Source organism: Mytilus californianus, unplaced genomic scaffold (assembly GCF_021869535.1).
Source record: "Mytilus californianus isolate M0D057914Y unplaced genomic scaffold, xbMytCali1.0.p SCAF_2, whole genome shotgun sequence".
Taxonomy (NCBI): domain Eukaryota; kingdom Metazoa; phylum Mollusca; class Bivalvia; order Mytilida; family Mytilidae; genus Mytilus; species Mytilus californianus.
The window spans coordinates 68906169-68930689 of record NW_026262668.1 but is presented as its reverse complement, the minus strand read 5'-3'; the positions used below and the strand labels follow the sequence as shown (position 1 = coordinate 68930689).

General features: G+C 32.7%; 1 protein-coding gene across 1 annotated transcript in view; it reads left to right on the top strand.

Annotated features, from left to right (window-relative positions):
- Positions 1–819: 819 nt before the first annotated feature.
- The window catches only part of LOC127728043 (suppressor of tumorigenicity 14 protein-like), a 30055-nt gene continuing 6353 nt past the window's right edge, over positions 820–24521 (top strand). Inside the window, exons 1-14 of the mRNA XM_052235216.1 lie at positions 820–1459; positions 4609–4795; positions 5253–5440; positions 6487–6618; positions 7264–7386; positions 8666–8805; positions 10006–10111; positions 12241–12366; positions 13508–13909; positions 14800–14975; positions 17530–17746; positions 20319–20429; positions 21839–22028; positions 22562–22821. Coding sequence (XP_052091176.1) covers positions 1408–1459; positions 4609–4795; positions 5253–5440; positions 6487–6618; positions 7264–7386; positions 8666–8805; positions 10006–10111; positions 12241–12366; positions 13508–13909; positions 14800–14975; positions 17530–17746; positions 20319–20429; positions 21839–22028; positions 22562–22821 — 2410 coding nt within the window. The 5' untranslated portion in view covers positions 820–1407. The remainder of the gene's footprint in view (positions 1460–4608; positions 4796–5252; positions 5441–6486; positions 6619–7263; positions 7387–8665; positions 8806–10005; positions 10112–12240; positions 12367–13507; positions 13910–14799; positions 14976–17529; positions 17747–20318; positions 20430–21838; positions 22029–22561; positions 22822–24521) is intronic.

Here is a 24521-nt window from a genome sequence, read left to right as displayed (position 1 = left end):
CTCAATAATCTGGTAAATAAAAAACAAATTAATTATTCTTTCAGGTATAGTAACATTTTGGATATTCCAAGGGTAAGAACTTCTTCTTTTGGCAAATACTCTTTTCGTTTTGCAGCTCCTACATTATGGAATATCTTGCCTGACCATTTCAGGACTGAAAATAACTTCTCCCAGTTTAAAAGCATTAATTCAGTCCTGGAATGGATCAGAATGTAGATGTAGTGCATGCAAGTAGTATTTTTTAAATTTTTTCTCATAGCTTTTAATTTTTTCATTTACTTTTTAGTTGCTTATAGTGCTTAATGATTTTGATTGCTTTGCATGGCTATTCTATTCATTTTATGTGTGCTTATATGTTCTGCTTATATATGTATGCTTTGATTGCCTTGCATGTATATCATATTCATTCTATGTCTGTATGTGTATGTATATCTGTTTTATGTTATGTGTTTTGTTTTATATATTCGGTGAAAAGCTATCAAGAGCTCATGTTTGTATGTTTTAAACCATGCCGAATCAAAATAAAGTTTTCTTATCTTATCTTATCTTATCTTATAATAACTATGAATTATCTTTATTTTTACCTGTGTTACCTGTAAAATGAATGAGCGCAAATGTAATCAAAAGCTGCGCGCAAATGTAATGCGCCCGCTTAGTTTACATGTATTAGTTTGTGATTAGGTCAGTTTATGGGGAACCACTAGTGGTAGTTCAATGATATTCGGTATGCAGTTGTATTGGCATTGGCACATCTTATTTTCATGGAGATTGTTTTACCATATGTACCTCCAGTCATTGTTCATTGAATTTTTCATAACTTACATGTTGAAGTATTGCTATTTTAATTTCAACATATGCATTTTACTATCAAAATAACAAAAAGGCGAGACGTATCTCTATGTTAACAGTTTATTAAATGCAGCAATTATGTTTATACAATTGAGCGCATATATGACGACCTTAGCCAAATATAAGACGACCTCAGCCAAGTATTAGACCCATAATCCACTATTATGCAATAGACTTTGTAATCAAAAGGAAGATTCATTGACTTACAGTCCTTAAATTAGAACAGAATTAACTCAGTTACTAGGTCATTCAAATTTTAACCCCAAAAAATCAGTAAAAAATAAACTAATTTAAACATTTCCGAAAATAAAGGGGAATTGGTAAGCATTCCACCATTCCGAAAAAGAAAAGAAAACCGGCTTAAAAAAATTGTTGTATAAATGGAATTGGTCTATATCGCTTTGTAATATTACATTGCTATCTTGTCCAGAAATGACGTCTCGTTATTATATAGCACGTAGTCCTCCACACGACCTGTAAGTGGTGCCTTATCTATTTGTCAAGTTACATTATTATTTAATATAAAGATACTTTACTAGTTTTATTTACTGGGCCACGATGAAACAACTTATTGTTTGTATATTTGGACTTATAAGTTTTTCAAATGCAGGTAAAACGACTTAAACTATATAACATAAGTTATGTGCTAAAAAAGTGTTCGTGTTAGTTGGGTTGTATTTTAATTGGTTGTCTTTTGTTGGGCTATGGGAAACATATCTAATGTTAAAATCAATCGTACACAATTATTAAAAGTCACCATGGTTTAGGCTTTGACCCGGCGGGGCAGATGTAGCTAAGCTAGAATTTGTTTTGAATGCCTTTGTTTTTGTAACCCATTATAACGTCTAGTAGACTTGCTTCTAAATTTCACTTTGAACTCGTATATGGGGTCTTTCACACATAGCAGGAGATTTGGCTAATCCCGTTGGCGAATCCAATCTCACTTCTTTTGTTTTCACTCACATTTTCTATCTGGACTTGTGATATTCAACTTACATAAGTATGCAATGTACTATCACCACATTAAACGAGTAAAAATATCAAAAGTCTAAAAATGCTTAATCCATATCTATATATACTGGTGAAAATTAGATTCCAAAAAACTCGCCATGGACACTGACATCTGTATCAAAGGTTAAAATACCAATGAAACTGAAATTTCGGGAACTATGTTTTTATACGACCGCAAAATTTTTTGCGTCCGTATTATGTCATGGCGATGTCTGCGTCTGCGTCCGAAGACATTTTGGTTCGCAGACAATAACTTGAGTATAAGTGTATGAATCTCTATGAAATTTTAGCACCACTAAAGGATGGTTGGGATTGTTTAGGGGGAGGGTATTGTTCTAGCGGTTTTGTAATTAGGGGCCAAAAAGGTCAGTTTTACTGGTTCATAGAAAATAGATTGGTTCGCAGACAATAATTTTAGTACAAGTGTATGGATCTGTATGAAATTTTAGCACAAGGTTCCATACCACAATAGGAGGGAAGGGATTGATTTTGGGGGTTATTGTCGTAGCTGTTTTGTAATAAGGGTCCAGAAAGGGGCCAAAAACAATTATTTGTCTGGTTTTAAGACAATAACTTGAGTATAAGTGTATATATCTCTATTAAATTTTAGCACAAGGTTCCACACCACAATAGGAAGGTTGGGATTAATTTTGGGGGTTATTGTCATAGATGTTTAGGAATTAGGGGCCCTAAAAAAACAATTATTTGTTTGGTTCACAGACAATAACTTGAGTATAAGTGTATGGATCTCTATTCAATTTTAGCACAAGGTTCCATACCACAATAGGAAGGTTGGGATTTATTTTGGGGGTTATTGTCGTAGCTGTTTAGTAATTAGGGGCCAAAAACAAGCATTTTTCATGTTTTAGGACAATAATTTGTGTATAAGAGTATAGATTTCTATGAAATTTTACCACAAGGTTCCATACTTCAAAAGGAAAGTTGGGATTGATTTTTAGGGGGTCATGGCCCAAACCGTTTAGGAAAAAAACTAGGATTTTCAGGTTTCTGGACAATAACTTGAGTATATTTCTATGGATTGCTATTTAATTGTGCCTCAAGGTGTTTTACCATAAAAGAAAGATTGGGATTGATTTTGGGGGTTATGAAACTAACGGTTTAGGAAAAAGGGGCTAAAAACAATACTTTTGTAATACTTTGTATAAATTGCTTATTTCTTGACCAATTTCAATGGAGTTTATTTAATTCAAAGTCTTGAATTGTTGGGGTTCTTTAATATGCTGAAGCTAACCGGGTATTTAGAATTTGGATTTCGTGCCCTGTTTTTGAATTGATCCATATTAAGGTCCGAAGGGTCAAAAATTAAACTTTCTTTGATTTCATCAAAAATTGAATTATTGGTGTTCTTTGATATGCTGAATCTAAGTGTGTATTTAGATTTTTGATTTTGGGCACAGTATTCAAGTTGGTCCAAAATTAAACTTTCTTTGATTTCATCAAAAATTGATTTATTGGTGTTCTTTGATGTTCCCAATCCAACAGTGTTTTAGATTTTAGATTTAGGGCCCATCTTTCAAACTGGTCCACATTAAGGTCCAAAGTATCCAAAATTAAACTTAGTTTGATTTTAACAAAAAATGAATTATTGAAGTTCTTTGATATGCTGAATCTAAGCATATATTTTTTTTTTATTTTGGGCACAGTTTTCATGTTGGTTTAAATTGGGGTCCAAAATTAAACTTTGTTTGATTTTAACAAAAAAATGAATATATGTGGTTCTTTGATATGCTGAATTTAAGTATGTATTTAGATTTTGGATTTTGGGTCCTGTTATCAAATTGGTCCACATTGAGGTCCAAAGGGTCCAAAATAAAAGTTTGTTGGATTTTTTCAAAAAATTAATTCTTGGGGTTTTTTTGATATGCTGATTCCAACCATGTATTTAGAAATTGGATATTGGACCATAATTGGTAAATGTCCAATTTTAAATTATTCAAGTACTTAGACCACATTCATTCTGTGTCAGAAACTATGCTATATCAAGTATTTAATCAGAATCTAAATTTAGAGCTGTATTGCACAATTGTTAGAAATTTGAAGTTGAGTCATATTTAAAAATAGATATATAGCATCATATTCTAATTTTAGAAATTAAATATAGTTTGAAATTTACTGTTCATTATTAGATATTTTGAAAAGAGGTAAGTTTTATAGATTTTTTAAAGACACAGTATTAATGATGAATGATATTTTCGAAATTGTTTTTTTTTTCATTTTTTTTTGTAAATTTTTTGAAGAACTTCGTGGTAGGTTTGTTTGTTATTCTGTATAAATTAATTTTCAGAATGTTTTATATATTTTTTTTATGAAGCAAACCCCTTTAAAAACTTAGCTAATATTGTCCATCAACAAATAAATAAATTAAATTCTTGGTGTACTAAGATATTATGGTCCATTAATAAATAAATGAATTAAATTCTTGGTGTACTTGGATATGCTGAATCTAACCGTGTATTTAGATTTTGGATATTGGACCATAATAGGTATATCCAATTTCAAATTTTCAGTTCTTTGACCACATTCGTTCTGTGACAGAAACATATGATGTATCAAATATTTAATCACAATCCAAATTCAGAGTTGTATCAAGCTTGAATGTAGTGTTCATACTTGCTCAAACTGTTAAGGGTTCTACCTCTGCGGTCGTATCCAGTTGCGACTAGCGGAGCATTTTATTAATCTTTCTCATCTTTATTCATAAGAAATATAGTTTCTATTCTTGCATAGATTATGGGCATTCAGGTTGCGGTGGAGCAGGTGTATTAAACCGTCCGACTGGAACATTTGCTACCCAACATTATAATGGACATGCTCAATATAGACCAAACTCTCAATGTACGTGGAAGATACACGCATCAGCAGGAAAAGTGGTCCGACTCAGTGCAACAGCATTTCACATAGAAGATGATGTCAAGTAATGATCAAATATAAACTTTTGGGGTTCAATTATTTATGACTTTTTGAATTTTTAATCAGACCTACTTTGTCTGGAATTATGTTTTTACAAGATGAAGGTATTTTTTCTATGAATAGAACCTATATGCTGCGATATGCATACAATATAAAAGAACAAAATTCTGTACTATTCTACAAACCGCCTGAGACTCATTTGGTTCTTTCCAGGATTGTTGCATAGAGGGGGAATAAGAGGGACAATTACTCTTCCACTCTCAAAAAGGGACACTGGCATTGATCTTGTTAATATAGAATTTCAAATTTCTGCAATGTCTCAGTTTTATAATGTACGACCACATTACAAAGCATATACTCCGTCTGTCATAACTGTTGTTTGTTTATTCAGAAAATTATAAGATACCATTCACCCCGTATTTTTTTCTCTTTAATACAAATGTTCTTTTTCATTTTCCAAGTTGTGACTACGATTTTGTGGCTGTTTACGACGGATCTAGTAAAAGTTCCAAATTAATAGGCAAGTTTTGTGGCCGTGATGAAGTAGAGGTAGTGTCGTCAGGAAGATATCTGTTTGTGGAATTCGTATCAGATGACAGTACTCAGTTTAACGGGTTCAGAATGAGATACAAGTTTCAGCAAGCTTCGGGTAGGTCAATATCACAATCTTTGACCGATTGTTCCAAATTTTATAGAATGGAATTTTCAAAATTGTACAAAATACAAATTAGAAAAACACATGCTAAAAAAACGTGTATACAGACTCGTACAGATTCGCGATTGTAATTCATGACCTACTCAGGATGTTAAAGATGTCAATAAAACTATCCGCGTCTATATGAGAATCGAAAATCGAAATCCTGAGGAAAATAAACACTAACTTCGAGAGAAGACATGCGTTTTAAGAGAGAGCGCCGCTTCAGTTTAACTAAAGCTTTTTGCCAGGAATGTAGTAAAATTTTAATGTATATATTTTGACAAAGGTATTCTTCAGGATTATTATCTGCATGTCAGAAATACCAACAGCAGAATTTCCAAAAAAAAACGATGGTTTAAGTCCCTGTGCAAATTCACATTTAAAGGTACAATTAAGAAACCAAGATTCTTGCCAAAAACTTTATTGACTGGGGAGAAAAATCAATCTTACCATCTCTGCCCGAAAAAAACGCATAGAAGGTGCAAATGTTTTGTTGTTTTTAATCAGTCCCGTTCGCGCATTGTTTTCTGGATTCCGATATTTAATTCACATTTGACCGTAGCAACCTAGGTATCTTCTATATGTATAATTGTAATCGAAACAAGAATTATATGGCAACTATTTTTGATAATCAAACTTAATGATACGTATTCAGGGAAAGATTTTCTCTCCAAATGTGTGCCAAATTTGATTCACAGATAAGCTTCAGATGATGAACTTATCCACGGTATCATGTCAACAATTTAAGGAAATACATGGATGCTAACTCAACAATCTAAGCCTTACTTTCTTACTCCGTTATAACTAAATGATGATGTGTGACATACTATACTAGTTTTTACACCAATAACGATAACAATCGAAAATTCATACATTAATTCAAATGATCAAGCGAATGTAACACATGAGATTTTTTTTTTTTTTTTTTGTATTTATTCAGTTGAATGTAAACAACCAAAATAAATAAAATACACCACGATACATATATTACATTTAAGCTGGTTGCGGCAAACATCTTTATAAATGCGACACTCATTTGTGCATAGCCCGTGACTTCCTGTGTGATTCTGAAGATGACTGTGGTGATAGCTCGGACGAGCGACCAAAGATGTGCCAATCACAGAAGTCTTGTAAGTAATTCTATCCAAATGCTTTAGATCATTTTGTGTGTTTTTGTCGGTCAAAGTCTAGATTATTTTACACAACTCTGCGCAAGATACCCGGGGACGACTTTCATGAAGATAAATCCGGTCCAACAATTCTGAACTAGTTATTCACAGCTGTGCAACTATTAAGAGAATCAGTCACAAAGTTTCTTTTTTCATAACTTACACATAGATAGTGAATTAGTCACCAATCTCACCAGTCTCTAAACAACATTCTTATTAATGCTTACTATTTCCTACGTGAAAATACAATTAAAGTTAACGCGCGTACACCGTGTTTGAAAAGAGATCAACATTTAATGAGGCTGGATGGCGCTATAATGCAATATCAGTATATTCCTACATAAAATACAATTAAAGTTAACGCGCGTACACCGTGTTTAAAAAGAGATCACCAACATTTAATGAGGCTGGATGGCGCTATAATGCAATATCAGTAATTTCCTACATAAAATACAATTAAAGTTAACGCGCGTACACCATGTTTGAAAAGTACATTGTGGCTTTAATTAAAGGGGCGTCATTGTTACGTGATGGTCGTCTAATAGTGGCAATATGGCTGATTTTTTTTAATTTGCCCATTTTAATGAAATAAATTATTTTTTTCAGCATCATGTTTGGATGGGGAATTCTTGTGTGGAGATGGAGGATGCGTGAACAAAACATGGGTGTGTGATGGAACTGATGATTGTGTAGACGGAACTGATGAACTACATTGTAAATCTCAACATGGTAAGTAAGAACTTCATTATAAATCTCAACATGGTAAGTAAGAACTTCATTGTAAATCTCAACATGGTAAGTAAGAACTTCATTGTAAATCTCAACATGGTAAGTAAGAACTTCATTGTAAATCTCAACATGGTAAGTAAGAACTTCATTGTAAAATCTCAACATGGTAATTATCATATTTCCTATGTATGGTACTCAGATGCGGATCCATGATTCTGAAAAATGGAGTGGGACACGTTAAAAACCTATGTATTAACCATATATGTAGCTTCATGAGGGGGTGGTCCAGACACCCTGTCCCCCTAAATCCGCATTTGATACTCGTCCTGGTAACAGCATGATATTGATAAAATGATAACCATTGATCATGGTAATTGACTAAACATTATCAAGATAACGTTACACGCGTATCTAAAATGACTATCGTTCAGGCCAAGATGGTTATATTTACAAGGGTTCGATAATAGTAATTTGACATATGGTTAGTGACACTGAAACAATAAATTATTAACATGCATCATGGTAAGTGACATGGGGCATCTTGTCCGACTACAGTGGAGGACAAAATGAAGGATTGTCAGCGTGATTCTTACTGTACACTTACTGTTACTTGTAATATGATTCTAACAAAGAAGACACACAACGCGACATTTAGACAATGGCATACAAAAGACGAGGGCATTGAACATTTGAGAGTCAAAAGCAACTATAATGTCTGTAGTCATAAGTAATATCTGTATTCAGACAGCAAAATATTTAAATTTTTTTGCTTAAAACAGTTGCTTCAGGATTTTCTACCCCATGAAAAGATTACCTTGCTTTATTTGGCAAAACCTTTAGGAATTTTTAGTCCCCAATGCTCTTCAACTTCGTACTTTATTTGGCCTGTTTAAATTATTTTATTCGAGGGTCACTAATGAATCTTTTGTAGAAGAAACGCACGTCTGGCGTACAAAATTTAAATCCTGGTATCTATAATGAGTGTATTGCTTACATGTCAAGTATCTTTTTAAAAGTATTTCAGTTTTTTGTCGTTTGCTGTTTGATTTCTTACAATTGCAAATTTGTGTAAACATTTCGTATAGTTAACGGAAAACCCGTTAACTGAATTGTTTAATTGTTGAATTTTCGGATATTTTGGAATTGTTTGTCGAAGCGTAACATTTGCTGAAAGGCGAAGCAATCCCACAGTAGTATCAAAACGGGATTGTAAATGAGATTCAAGGCAAAAATAAAATGGTTGATTAAGTTAATCATATTCATATGAACCAATTTTCAGGAACATCGGGTTGTGGAAATCCAGGATGGCAGAATGGAACATCTGGGACATTCACAAGCGCAAACTATACAGGCAGCAATTTAACTGAATATAATAACGACACAGATTGCCACTGGGATATAAATGTTCCACAAGACAAGGTAAAACTTTAGCTCTTCTTAAGATATATAATTTATTCAGAAGTTGCTAAAAAATAGCATGTTGATATGAGTTACATTCCTTCAAAGAAATGACTTTTTGTTCTCTGGAATGATAAACATCAGGACTTATCTTCGGGATCAACAGTAGTTTTACAACTATAAACTTCTTAACTTAAATTAAAAAATAAGACTTTACACATGCTGGCTTAATATATGGTATCATAATTTTTTTAATCTAGTGAGACTAAAGAAAAGGACCTGTTCAGAGCTACGTTTAAAAGTAAAATCCTGCCATTTCATTCTTCGTCAATTTCCAGGTGATAGTTTGTTTTATAAATCACTTACAAACTTGTAATCCAGTTTGAATGTGATGCTGGAAATAATACTAGTAGTATAGTATCGTTAAACTGAATGTTGTTTTTTATTAAATATTTACAATAGCTCTGAGCTTGCAGGGAAAAAGTACTTGTTTCCTAGATATGATTTTAGAGTAAATTCTGGATTTATGAAATGACTGATTATAAAGAGCTATAACATTGAATGTATAAAATCACACAGGTCTCAAAGTTATAGCTTTGGTCGAATTATCAACTTGTGGCTCATGTATTGTTTTAAACAGGCTGTCGAATTCTATTACTTCAACGTTTGCATTTAGGATTTGTTCTTTCAAACATTGTGGCCTCGCGCAATTAGAGACATTCATTGTTGAAATGCGCATCAAATTCTAGTAAGTTTCTAGAAACTTTATTAACTTTATTATTTGAGTTCACAAAACATTAGCATCGAAAAGCAAAGCTTATGATACCCTTTTTTTTATATGACTTGATTACAATCTCATTAAAATCAGCTGTTAGTTTTCGCTACGATATCTAAAGTAATTTAGAGAGAGCATAGCGTATTACAACATCGGTTTTAATCAGATCAACTTGATAAAAAAGAGTTTTCGATAGGTATGGGTTTTTCTCATTGCCGTACAGTTGCCTCTAATTGCTTACATCCTATTCATTTGAACTTTGGTGGATTGTTGTCTCATTGGCAATCATACCACATCACCTTTTTTTTTATACGTAATGTATTAGATTTATTTCCGGTAGAAGGAAGACAACTCTAATATAAAAATGCTCCGTCACCCATTTAGTCCGGTTTACAAAAATCGCTTCTTCTCACGCCTCGATAAAAGATTGATGATTGTTTTTACAGCATATAAAAATTACCTTTTCTGGAGACTTTGACATAGAGGATGGCTTTGGTGCATGTGAATTTGACAGGCTTACAATTTATAACGGGAAGACTCACGAATTTATAGGTTTGTACTAGTATCATAGTTCTTTGAAATTTGCAAGCGAAGAGTATTCTTTATTGGAAAAACAACATGACAATTTCTTCTCAATAACAAATGTACTGATATTTACTGCAAATGTCGACTGCCTATTTTTGTTATGTAGTTAAAACTTTTGTTTAATTTTGTTTTATGTATTTTTATGTTCCTAGCTTTATTCACCCCTACGCCAACCGGCAGTGATCTGTCATTACATAGAATGACTTTTTTATTTGCAACAGTTTCAACCCTATTAAAAATTGTGTGATCAGAATATTTTTGTTTTTTTGTCCAAGATATCAATTGCCCATGTTTAAAAAAGAAGTGTTCGTACCGATATGTTAGCTATATCGTTCCATGTTTATATGTTCTACTGTGAATGAATTGGATAGAGAATATCAAAGAAATACAAGCTGTGTTAAACAACTTTGTGGATACTGACGCACAACGCACACACAAATTCAGTTTATAAAAAAAAACTTCAAACAATCATATCAATATTACAAACGACAAATCAATAAAATGATCGATTGATTGTTGTTTGATTAACGCCCAGTAGCACATTTCCTGCATGTTCAGGACGAAAACAAATTTACAATGAATACAATAGGTAGGTCCTGCAATGGGGAGCGGCCGTGATGATGGCGGGAAATTTAGATTGCACTGGAAAATGACGGTAAAATGGAGAGGGACAGCAAGTTAGCCTTGTAATAGGCCACCTACTAGCCCCTAAGAGTTGTTGCAAGGGTTCTTAAAATGCACATAGCGTGGTACTCTCTCTATACGAGGCATCGGAATTAACGGCCCAATTCTGACCGGACGTGGTTGTTTATTCATACATACCGCACAACCAAACGGACGCCCTACTTTGGCAAGCCTTCTACTGTTGGTCGGAAGAAGACCAAAAGTGGCCATATTTCTATTCCCCAGTCACCCTTGGAATAAAACCATGCAATAATAAACATTATAGGATTAAAGAATGCTTGGAGTTGTGGAAATAACACTTTGTTAATTGTATGCGTTCGAAGAGCTTTTTCTTGATTTAACTTTATAAGAAACTGCATAAGTACTGGACAAGTGAAGAGCTATATGACCAAAATGGTCCTAAAATAACAGCCGGTCGACTTTACCATGTCAGAACCTAATCACTGACAAATGATGATACCCTCGTGGAATAATAGTCCACCAGCAGCAGTATCGATTCAGTACTAGAAAACAAAAATAACATTTTGTTATTTTTATGCGTCCGAAACTCTTTTCAATATTACTTTAATCTGAAAGTGAGTTCAAAGTACTAAATCTGTTGATATATTTTAAAAGCATTTATGATGATGAAAAAAGATGTATAAAAAAAGAATGACAAACCATATTGTATTTAATGTCATCATATAGGTCAAACACAAAGCACATTCTGGATTTGTTTTGGACCTAGATGATATGATGGAGTAGTTTATCTGTTCGATTTACCTGACCTGGGACAATACCCCATATTGCAATTTGGGATTCTGCAACACTTGACATTAGGTTTTACAATACTAGTACCAACTGTATTGATGCCATAAAACAATCACTTTTGTATGGTAGCGTAAATTTTACGGGAACGTATGCGAGGTACTTCAAAAAGCTAGATGATATACAAAGGACGCATCAAAAATCAGTCCGAGAAGGACAACAATTAAGGCGGCCTAACGAAACAACGACGAAAATTCCACAAAACACTTACAGAAGGAACTGTAAAAAAAAGCCCTGATGGTGTTCTTAAAAGTTTCTAAGATATAATTTCAACTTTACCATTTACAAGTTTTGGTTTGATAGCTTCCTTGTGGACAGAGAATTCTCTACAAAGGGAAATCCTTATAGTGAACACATGCTCTGGAATATCTTAAACTTGGAAATATGTACCCCATAAGCATGTGTATGCTACCGGAATGTTTTTGCACGGAAATTGAATGTTTACAACGGAAAATTGGAGTTATTTTTTGTCGTAAATGATAATTGTTGTACAAATTCTCCAGATAACAAAATCATATTTGTTTGTCCCTTGGTACCATTTATCACCTTTTGTACCTGACCAGTCCAGTCTCTATCATGTTATACTATCTTAAAATATTTTCCAGGGGAATATTGTGGTAACAAACGACCGGCACCAATATTTGTGAATAGCAACCATGCAATAGTTAAATTTTCAACAGATGAAGGAGAAAGTAATGATGGTTTCCGACTGAATTGGGAAGCTGTTGATCGTGAGTAAACTGGTCATTCAGAAATTTAGAAATTTTTCTAAAGCTGTTGATCGTGAGTCAACTGATCCTTTAGAAATATTGCCAAATCACTTGTATGTTTTTACTATTTTCATCTATTTATTTTGATTTTAGAATGGATTTATCTGCACATCTTCAATTTTTTTTTATAAAATTGTTTATTTTTTTTTATAAAATTGTTTAATACTTAAGATAGGTTACATTTAGTTTGTTGTTTCTCAAATGCAGAAGCAATTTCACAACATAAATTATGCAGGAAATTTACAGTTATAAATGTTATAAACTTTTTGTAATGTGACAAAAGTGAATTATTTGGGATTTTTAACTCCAAAATTCGCCATATTTCGTAAATTAATATTTTGTTTGGTCATAAGTTATTATTTTTATTACATTGATTTTAAATATAAATACGAAGGAAAATTTGTCAAAGAGATGACCTCATATTTACCATCAAAAAACCTATTGCCTTCAATACTACTTTGTTAGCCTCTTTAAAAGAAATCTGGATGATTCGTTGGAATATTGTATCAACTGGGAGATATGTACTCAATATGCAGGTACTTCTGGAATGTTGCCAAGCAAAAATAGAAAGCTTACAATTGGAAAATTGAAGTTTTAGTTTGTCATCTGCCCTCATTGTCAATTTCTAGATGTTAGTCATGATATGAAACAGAATAAATTATATCTGTTTTATCCTTATTGTAAGTTCGATAGGACAGTCGCAATTAACATAGTCAACAAACGTTCAACTAGTAAGAATTAAGACATAAATCATATAGTTGAACGTTAAGTTAAGTACAATTCTATCTTTATTTTGCTCTTCTTGAGAAGCCCTGTATGAAGGCTGCATGATACTTGTGGAGAAATTAGTCTAATGTACTCTTTTTTGTCTTTTTCTAGACCTTTGATTTCCTAATCGATTTTCGAGCGACACACACATTTCAAATTAGTATAATCTTATCGTTATTAGATTTAAATTATACGGAGAAAGGTTTTGTTACACATGTTTACCCGGAATTATTATATTAAATACCCTTTTTTAATAATGATAAACGGTATTTGTTATCAATGTAAATGGATGTATATTTCTATTCAACCGTTGTACATGTCAGATGCCTTTCAGCTGGAAGTGCTCCAGCTAGGAATAACCATTCTTCTGGTATCTCAAAGTGTGACAGATGGATCAATTATTCTGGGAAAGGAATGATAGCAACTCCTGCAGACAAAGATGGTCAATATCCAGATGGCACCAGATGTGTATGGCGGATCTTTGGTCCAGTAGGAACAGTTTTTAAGATTCATTTCAACAGCTTTAGTACTGAATTGACTCACGAGTGTAAATACGATGGCGTTGTTATATATGACGGTCCTAGTGCTGGTGATGATGAAGTGGCAACTGTTTGTGGAACTAAACATCCTCATGACGAATACAGTAAATCAAATGAAGTTATGATAGTATTCTATTCCGATAGCGGATTGCATAGTAAAGGTGTGCTAGCTACATATGAAACAGTGAATGCAAGGCGTAAGTATGTTATTAACGATACCAATTTTACTCCATTAGATGCGCATTTGACAATTATCGTCTCTTTAATGATGCCAAAATAATCAAAAATCAAAATCCTAATACAAACGTTGAAGAGCTGATAAAACCAAAAACGACCCAGAGTATAGACAAATCCGGACAAGGAATCAGAGCTTTTCATGAGGGAGGTTTATTCCTTAGTTTAAAATGATTTCCAAAATTTTATAACAGTAAATGTCAATCAAACAATATCCCTATTGAATGCCAGTACCGAAGTACTGGCTTCTAGGCTGGTGATAACTTAGGGGACTAACAGTCCACGAGCAGAGGTATCAACCCAGTGGTAGTAATAACATTAACGGTACCAATATTACTGCACCAGTATGTAAATTAGTCTTTATGAAAAGAACCCAAATGTGCAGAAATTTTGTTGCATGCATGGGAAATTAGTTCTAGAGGATCTAAATAAAGTAAAAAGTCTTGATTTGTTACTGATCGTTTGTATACAACAGAATAAATAGATCATGTTATATGCCTAGTTTAATGTGTTGTAATGGTTGCATATTTTTCAGAAGCATATTTAAGTAAAATTAAGTGGCCATGTACAAAACTTGCTATTAACGTCCAAAATGAAAATTAAAAAAAAACAGCAATAATACGTTCGAAAAGCTCACAAAACCAAAAGTCAATGCCTAAAACTAACACTTTATACATTTTGTCCAGCCGGAGACCTTTACTTAATTTACCAAAACCAACAATTTGAAAGCCAAGGTTGTATAAATACTTGAGGTGCTATATGACCGAAATGAACCTTGAAAGAAAAGCCAAAACCATGTAAGGTTAAATTAGTTCATTTGGATCACACATCTCTGAAATTCTTATTTCCACAGCGAAAACCGAAGCCGATTTACCAGCGTGCACTGATGAGACACCGACGCTTTTAACTAAGACTACAGGGGTAATTCTGTCTGATCATTACGATGGAGCAACGGAATATCCTTCAGACCTAAACTGCAGATGGCACATACATGCACCTAGAGGGAAAGTCATTACCCTGTATTTTGATGTAATTTCTATTTTATCATACTCTTTAAATCCTATAGAATTTAAGAGATTACAAATCACTGCTTTTCAATTTCAAATTTAAATATCTTTATTCCTAATCAGAGGGCCCATAAAGAGCATATAAATCAACACAAATCAGAAAGTTCATACAATATCCACACAAACAACACATGCAATCTAACATACATACTGATTGTTAATAATTAAATATGATTTAGAACAAATATGGAAACATGATTATGAAAATATGCACATGATGGGAGAGAGCCAGTACAAAGAGGAATAACTCTATTTGTTCATCTTAACTTTTGTCTCTTTTTTTCCTGTCTGATCTGGAAATTTTTATTTAGGTACAAACTAAAATCTGTATTAAAAACTAAATCTTCATTTGTCATTATCCAGATAAAGAGATTTTCTAAATTTATGTTTTACAGATTTGGAAACTTTTGAAATAAATTTTGTGAGAATTCTAATCTTGGTGAGCTATATAGAGGGCACTCTAAAACAAAATGAAGCTCTTTTTCTATCAAATTAAGTGAACAGTGTTGACAAAGCCTTTCACATCTGGACAAAATTTCAAGTTTTCCTGAAAATGTATTTAGTTTCATGTCTACCAGTTTCTTTTCTCAAACTGTGGTTACTCAGTCTAAGTTTTGTTAATGTTCTTCTGCTGTTAAAATTTTTTATATTTATGTAACTTTCATAATTGAAAGCAAATTTTAATTTAAAATATGAGCTGAGTTTTCCAGTATCTTTTGAATAGCTATTTTTTTATGTCTAGCCATGTCTTAAGAAAGTTCTTCTGGAGACATTTTTTCAAATACAATTTAAATTTAATTTTACTAAGTTTTTTGCAGATAGATAGGTTAATATCCAGTTTTTCACTGTAAAACAGTATATTAGAATACCATGAGTTATTTGACTGGTTATTGCTAGATTTATATTCATTATAGGCTCTGCTCAACAGATCAGGTGGGGAGTGCTCAGCTCAAGTCTATACCAGTACAAAAATATTTGTTTTAACAAATCTAAATATAATGGATATCTCCCAAGTTCTGAAAGGACTGCTATGTTTGTACAGAGTTTAGTAACACCCATAATGTGTTTACAGAATTTTAAGTTAAGCTTTTCCATTTCCCAATCTTTGAAAATATCAAATAAAGAAAGATTTTTTTCTTTTTTGAGTAATGTTAATAACTCCCCAGTTCTCACAACCATACAATACAACGGGTTGAATGAAATGATCAAAATATGTAAAAGGGTTTTAATAGATGAATCTGAAGATTTCATATATCTATATAATTTGAAACTTGCTTTCATTCCCTTTTGAAACAGTTGTTTTTTGGCTTCATTAAACTTTCCAGTGTTTTCAATTATAAGCCTTAAATACTTATATTGTTTGACACATTCTAGAGTATCAGTTTCAATATGAAACATGTCAGTCATAAGCCTTCCAGTTTTGTTAAAAATGATTACCTTTGTCTTATTTACATTAACTTCTATACACCATTTAGTACAATAGTTATTTAAAATATCTAGCTTTTGTTGAAGACCTTTTTTGGTGTCTGAAAATAATAATAGATCATCTGCATATAAAAGGCAAGGAATCTTCTCGCCATACAAAGTGACTGAATCTGTTTTATGATCAATGATGGTGGGGAGATCATTTAAAAATATCGTAAAAAGACTAGGGCTTAGAACATCGCCCTGTCTTACTCCGACCTCAGATGTGAAAAACTCTGTCATTTTATCATCAACCCTTACACACAGTCTGCCATTTGCATACATTGATTTCAAAATTCTATAAAAAATAACCATTAACATCATACATTTGTAATTTGTACATAACACCAACATGAATAACTTTTCATCTGATATAGAAATAAGGAGACACGGTATGATTGCCAATCAGAAAACTATCCACTAGAGAATAAAATGAAGTGGTAGTAAGCAATAGGCCACCGTACGGCCTTCCACAATGAGAAAAACCCATACCGTATAATTGGCTATAAAGGCTCAGACATGAAAAATGTGAAACAATTCAAACGAGAAACTAACGGCCAAAGATATGACAAATCAATTTGCGAAAAACAAATATGGCAAACATGAACCAATGACAACCACTGTACTACAGGCTCCTGACTTGAGACAGGCACATAAAGAATGTGACGGGTTTAACATGTTTATGAGTGCTCAACCCTACGCTAACATGGTACAGTGGTGTAACAGCACAACTTAAGAATAAACTGTAGAAATCAGTTCAGTTCTCAAAATGTACCATTCGTGATGCTTCTTGGTGAATTTGATGTGTTTACTTACTGAAGCATTCATTAGAATGCAAAGGATATTTTGGGTCTAATTAGGAAATTAAGCGAATCTCATATATACAGTAGTAGACGGATACCCTGAAAGAAAATATTTAAATAAACATTTTTCAAAGTTCACTGTCATTCATGATGGTTTTCTCATTATTATTATACCTTGAAACATTGTATTTAAAACGTCACCCATAATAAGTGTGCTTAACATGTAGATGCTATTAACATACATTGCAGATGTTTGACTTAGAAGATAATACTAACTGCTTATCTGATTATCTCTCTGCTTACGACGGAAAAAATATTCACGGAAATTTACTGACAAAAGTGTGTGGAATGATATACCCCGAGTCTGTCACAAGTAAAAGTCGCGATATGTTCATCAGATTTGTCTCTGACGAAGTACTAGGTGGATTTGGATTCAAATTACATTATACTATTCACGACCATGTTAGTAAGTATACCATTTGGAAATAAGATAGCTGTTAAATTTTTTTCCTAGCAAAATTATCGACTCCCTGGGGTCGAGATCCGTATAAACCCTCATATTGATAATTCAATGAACGTAAAATATTTTTAAAAAATCGATAGGGGTGGGTACTAATCAATAACATGAATTATTCAAAAACGTTTCCCTAATTTTTTTCAAAGAAAACGATAAGACAAGTAACCCTTATCATATAAAAGTTTGTTTGGGTACATGTTACACATATACATTGATTTGATTTGACATTATTGAATGCAAGCCTGTATGCATTTTGAAAATTACAATAAAAGAGAACTTAAGATATCTTCCAAACAATTTAAGATTACAAATGTTTCAGAAAAGAAATCGATTTAAAAATTTGATAGGAAATTAAAAGGAGGTCTTTCAAAGTATGTGACATATATCTAATTGTTCCAATATGACTTTGTGATAACTATTGTTAGTTTTTGGTATGCATAATAACAACAAATATTTGTAGATATATCAACCATATTTCAAAATATCTCTCAAAATACCATGATATATTTAATATAAGGAAAACACACGAAATCAACATACTAAATAAGAGGCAATAGTATTTTACCCATTTTTAAAAATCGCAATCGTATTTGGAATATACCAGACAAAAGAAAAAGAATGAGAGAATGGCAAGAACTACAAACGAAGCGAGATACTAAAAAAAAACCGAAGATCCTAGGCGAATGTCATGAACCAAATCAATATTTTTAAAATTGAACTTTCTTAGTGATGATAACAATCTTATAGTTGAGTTCCAAAATCAGCAAACTTTGAACGCTGAAATGTGAATATGACAGGTACAAGGGACATCCCATCCATACCCATATTCAACCGGCCGATATACTGTTATCGGGATTAAATTTTTCAAGAAGAAAATTAGCATTTCATCACAGTTCCAGTGAGTATATCTTGGAAACTTATTTTTCATTACCTCAGTTAGCTAAATAAAGATTGTAGCAAATATATCTGCAATCACGTTTTCGAAGGAACATTTGATTAAAGAAGAACCATTTTGTTTGATAAGATTGTGAGTAAATGTCGGAAGTCACTGATGATAGTTGGCAACGGATTTAAAGAATTATTAAAAACGCGTAATATATCTAAAATTAGATAATAGTAGTTTACCGATGTTAAAATCTCATAAACCTATTTAAAAGATACAAATCAAAGTAACAAACAAAAACAAAATGAGGGAATTGGATAACTCCAAAAATAGCTATACTGGACGCGTCGACAGGATAAGCGTCTCCAGTTGTTTATGCATCACCGGCCAAGCGAATCCACAGACCTTACAATGTCACAATCGGCAATAGGATATAATCCGTGAAGTAACAGAGCCGACGAGTATTTTTGTATCTAAAGATCTTAGACCGCGAAAACATGTCGCTAGTGAATTGAGACACTATCACATCGTTTCGGTAAATAAATTCGTGATGCTGACCGTAAAATTTATTTAGTGACGATTTTAGTCGTTTCTCCTCATAAAACTGTTGGAGCAGTTTTTATGTAAGGACCGTACCCCTGTAATGAAATCCATATAGTGTGAACATGCCTGAACGTAATGTATTAACTGAGATATGTAAACGTCTTAGGATGGGGCACAGAGTATGCTAGTGATGATAAATGGAAAGTTGACAAATTGAAAGATGAAATCATCACGTTTGTTAAAGGTTCTATTTTGAAGTGGTACATCTTTGTCATTATTGCCGAAAAGATCAAGATATGACACAGAAATTCTATTCTGATAGTGACCTTAATCGCAACTTCATTGGGATATATATAAGATATTGTGTTTAGTTACATAAGACTTTGCTGATACTGCTACTGATGTAGACTTCGATGTAAAGATCTGCGATGATTAATTCTATATTGAACATAGTTCTTCGTCATGTTTTCCCGAGATTTCTGGCGACAAGACATATGAACATAGTAGTGGAAGTAATATAGTTGTCAGTAGTATCATATTACGATTATATATCAGGGTACATTATTTGTTAACTTAAAAATCTCTTTTAACTATTTCATACAGTTATACAACATTTTCCTCTCTTAAAAGGACAATATACGAAGTGCTTTACTCTCGATTGTCTATATAATAATACCATATAAAGATAAGGAGAAATGGTATGATTGCCAATGAGACAACTATCCACCAAAGTTCAAATAAAGTGGATGTAAGCCAACCGTACGGCCTTCAACAATGAGAAAACTCCATACCGTCTAGCTATAAAAGACCCCGACTTGAAAAATATGAAACAATCCAAATGAGAAAACTTACGGTCTAATTGATAACAAAACAATTAAGGAAAATCAACGACAACCACTGAACTACAGGCTCCTGACTTGGGACAGGCACGTAAAGAATGTGACGGGGTTAAACATATGTTTGTGAGCTCTCACCCCTCCCCTAACCTGGGACAGTGGTGTAACAGCACAACATAAGAACAAACTATAAATATCAGTTGAAAAATGGTGATTTAATTTACAACGAACCTCAGAAATATATGTTGCTTTATCGTAGGAGAATGCACGCCGTCACAATTCCGTTGTGGAAACATTAAGTGTATCGAGTACACCTTAGTTTGTAATGGGAAAGATGACTGTGGAGATGGAACGGATGAACAAGTTTGTCGTAAGTATTCATTAGTACATCTACTATACACACCCTATTACCTGCTATCACTATAGCAGAGCATATTAAATAGAATGCTAGTGTGTGTTCCCGATTGCTATTCAATACAATTACGTTAACTTTGCTATTGTGTACATCAGGTTTTTTGTCTTTCGTTCCGAATGCCTTTGCAATCGTGTAAAGCACATTTTGGTCGTTGTTTCATTTTGCATTTAAAGAACCGATAGCCAGTGCTAGGATGTGCTTTTTTCTAATTGATTTTGAAATATTCAAATACAATCATTGTTCTAGCTATGGTAGAAATATCATCGCACATTGCACATTTCCTAGTGTTGAATGTTGTCAAATGTAGATGGGAAATCGAGGTCATATAAACAAAAATAGCTGAACATAACTAGAACGAATGGAAGCCACCTAAGATAAATTGTTTGTTTGAAAGATAACGATGAAGCTTGTGAACCCTCAACAATGAGTGCAACTAATAAGGACTCAAAAAGTTATTGATTGTTTTAGTGAAACAATTATATGAAAATCTGCATTTGAATAGAAAGAAACTTAACTTTTAATGCTGCAATGAATAACAGGATATTTTGGATATGCATCATTGAGACAGCAATCTAACCACACAAATAAAAATATTTCTATCGACAAACACATGTTCTTTTTCACTTTGTACCAACGGAAAAAATGAAATTTAAAAAAACACATTACTCAAATAATAAAGCTTAATCTTAAATAAGAAATATTCCAACTGAAGTACCTATCAACCAAACAAACATATAGCATGGAGAATTTATAGAATTTAAATGATCTAACCTTACTCGATAACTCATCGAAGTTATAAGAGCGAAATCCGCATGCAAATTAAGTTAAATTTAATGTTCATCATCTCGAGATGTGTCTGTTGTATACTCGTTTTTTTCTATTATTTTCTGTTTTGCGTGTTTTTTTTTTATTTTGTTTCAATGTTAGAGGATATCCTATCTTGAAACAGCCTTATTATTGGAAGAATTATTGATTTCTTTTCATGACGATAGTATTGTTCGAGCTTAAGGTTTCAAACTAAGCATATAATAACAGTTCTATTATTTCAAATGATTAAATGTTTAAAGGATATTGATGAACACTAACTTTTCTATGTCTTTAAAACATATGTCCTAAACTAGTTCAAACATAATCACCATCCTTTTCCTTCTTCGGAAAATGCATGTACTAATTGAGGAATATGGTAGTTGGTTTCCATTTGTTCCGTTGGTTGATAACGTTTGATTTTGTCAGTTTTTTACTTCCCCGTTTGGAATTTACCTTAGAATTCGGTATTTTTGTTAATACCTTTATTACAGTAAAGGTTTAAATAATTTTGTCTACTTATGTTTGATAATACACGAAACGAAGCTGTGTCCTTGTAGCAAAGAGTAGCACTTGTGGCACACCAACATTCAAGCCTGCAGAAACTAATACTAGAATAGTTGGTGGCCGGGAAGCAATACCTAATAGCTGGCCTTGGCAAGTATCACTTCGTTTGAATGGAGGTCACACGTGTGGCGGTTCTGTTATTCATCCACAATGGATCTTAACTGCTTCTCACTGCTTTGAAACGTGAGTTTTTATTTAATGAAATAACATAAGCTGGCAGTGATTCGGTATACACATGATTGAATGCTACATTTTTTGTAACTTTCCTATTAAGCAGTTTAAACATGTGCCCTTTTTGGTTTATGCATTCAACAAGCACTTTATGTTTTGCCTCCGAATGTTTGTCACGATCCTACCAGACGAATGCTATTCCTGAAACAAAGTGCGCTCGTACGTCATATTATGATTGCTCATTAAATATTTGACAGCTTTTGAACAAGTGGATACTTCTGTTTTCCTGATGTAACTCTGAATAGAGGATACATATTTGCGTTTTCTGCACATTTGACTCCTAGTGAGTATCGAAATTGAGCTTTAAAGATCCCATATTTGAATTTCCTATGTAAATTACTGTCTTTTATATTTCTTCTAGAAAGATATAACTTTAAAATTGTATTCAACAATAATCCTTGTTTATCACAACTATGTCTTTGATATCAGTAATTTGCTTATTAAATTTATTATTAAACATGTCATTTCACTTTGCTATGTTTCAGAGACAGGTTCAATGAATTATGGACAGTATCTGCAGGAAAGCACCATGACAACAAAACGGATCCTCATGAACAAGTTCGGAATATATCTAAAATATTGATACATGACCAATATGACATGGATTTAATTGATACTGATGTCACTCTTCTTAAACTTGATTCGCCTCTACAATTTAATGACTATATAAAACCAGTCTGTTTACCACAACATGACGCTCCCGATGGCCAAATGTGTATAGTAACAGGATGGGGTGACGTTCAAGGTACTATTCATGTTTTTCTTCAAATAACATTAACGGTACCAATACTTCTGCACCAGATGCGCATTTCAACAATAAATTTCTCTTCAGTGATGCACGAGGCCAAAATATTTTAAAATCCAAAACTTATTAAAAAAATGAAGAGCTTATATACCTAAATGGACAAAAAGTATAGCCAAAGCCAAGCAAGGAATCAGAGCTTTGCATGAAGGAGATATGTTCCTTAATTTAAAATAATTTTAAAAAAAATACAATCACTATCTCTTAATAGAGCGTGAGGCATTTCTTACTGTAGTACCAGTGTTTATTGGTAAACCCCATTATCCTTCACATATACCGTATAACAGACCATTCATAAAAATCCACTTATTGAACAAAAGAGATGAAATTTCATATAAATACATAATAAAATACCTCATCAAAATTAGGAATTGCATTCAGAAGCAAGTTTGCCGTATGATTTGTACGAAATAAGATTTTTTTCAGATACAATCTTCCATTCATCGTTCCTCAAAAATTAGTTTTGAATAGATAATTAGTTCTATCCTTTTGTTTTCCCTCTGGTCAAAGTAAAATTCAAAAATCCAATATCAGTGAATGTCTTTAAACACAAATCTACTGTTGTGTTTCCTTTTGAAATTAGATTTATTGATCACCCACCATGCGAGTCAACACTCAATCAAAAAATGCCACAATAAGGAATAGGACACAACTCAGACAGAGATATGTAAACGCCAGGTTACTGCTGAAAAATGGAAAGTTGGCAATGGGAAAGCTAGAATCGCCACGTTTTTCATAGATCCTAATATGTCGTCCATCTGTGTCAATATCAAAAAAAAACAAAAAAAACAAATTTTTGGGGTTTTTTTTCTTTTAATTTCCTCTCTCAATTTTTTTTCTTCTTCAAAATTTTACTATAGAAATAAAACAAAACATAGACAAATTAGTTTGCAGCAGAAAACTCAAACTGTTCTTAAGAATTAGTAATTGATTGTAAGAATTGTTAAAATTAACTTAATTATAATTATCTGACATTGTATTATCTGCACTGTAAAGAATAATTTATATACCTTTGTATATTATCATGATTATGCATTATGTGTTTTGAAAAAATAAAATAAATATAAAAAAGAAAAAGATCAAAATAAGAAGCAGACTTTCTAGTTTCAGCAGTATCCTTAATGTCAAGTTCACTGCGATATGTGAAATGCAAGCACTAACTGAAATGTATGTAATGGTGTGACATGACATCATTATTAGACATGTAACGAAAAGGTACATACTCGATGCTGAGGTTGACAAATTAGACTTTTAATGTGGGGACTGTCAAAACATTGATTATCGATTAAAACAGGTAAAATTCAATTTGCGTGATGTTAACCAGGTATCCTACACACTTCTTTCGTTCAATTGAAATTATATTAATTTAGAAAGATTATATTCTGATATCATTGCTTATGATTATAGGACGGGAAAGGTGTACGTGTGTGCGGGGGAAGGGGTTGATGGTAAGTATCCCCATTGCCTAAGTATGCACTTCTAGATTTGAAAAAAATCACATAATAAGCTAGTTTGATTTTTTTTATATTAATTACTGTTCTTTGAGCATAATTATCAATCTGACACTCCACTGATTAACCTCGTCCCGAAAAAGCATGAACTATTTGTCACTGGACGAACAACAAACAACAATCAATCGATCT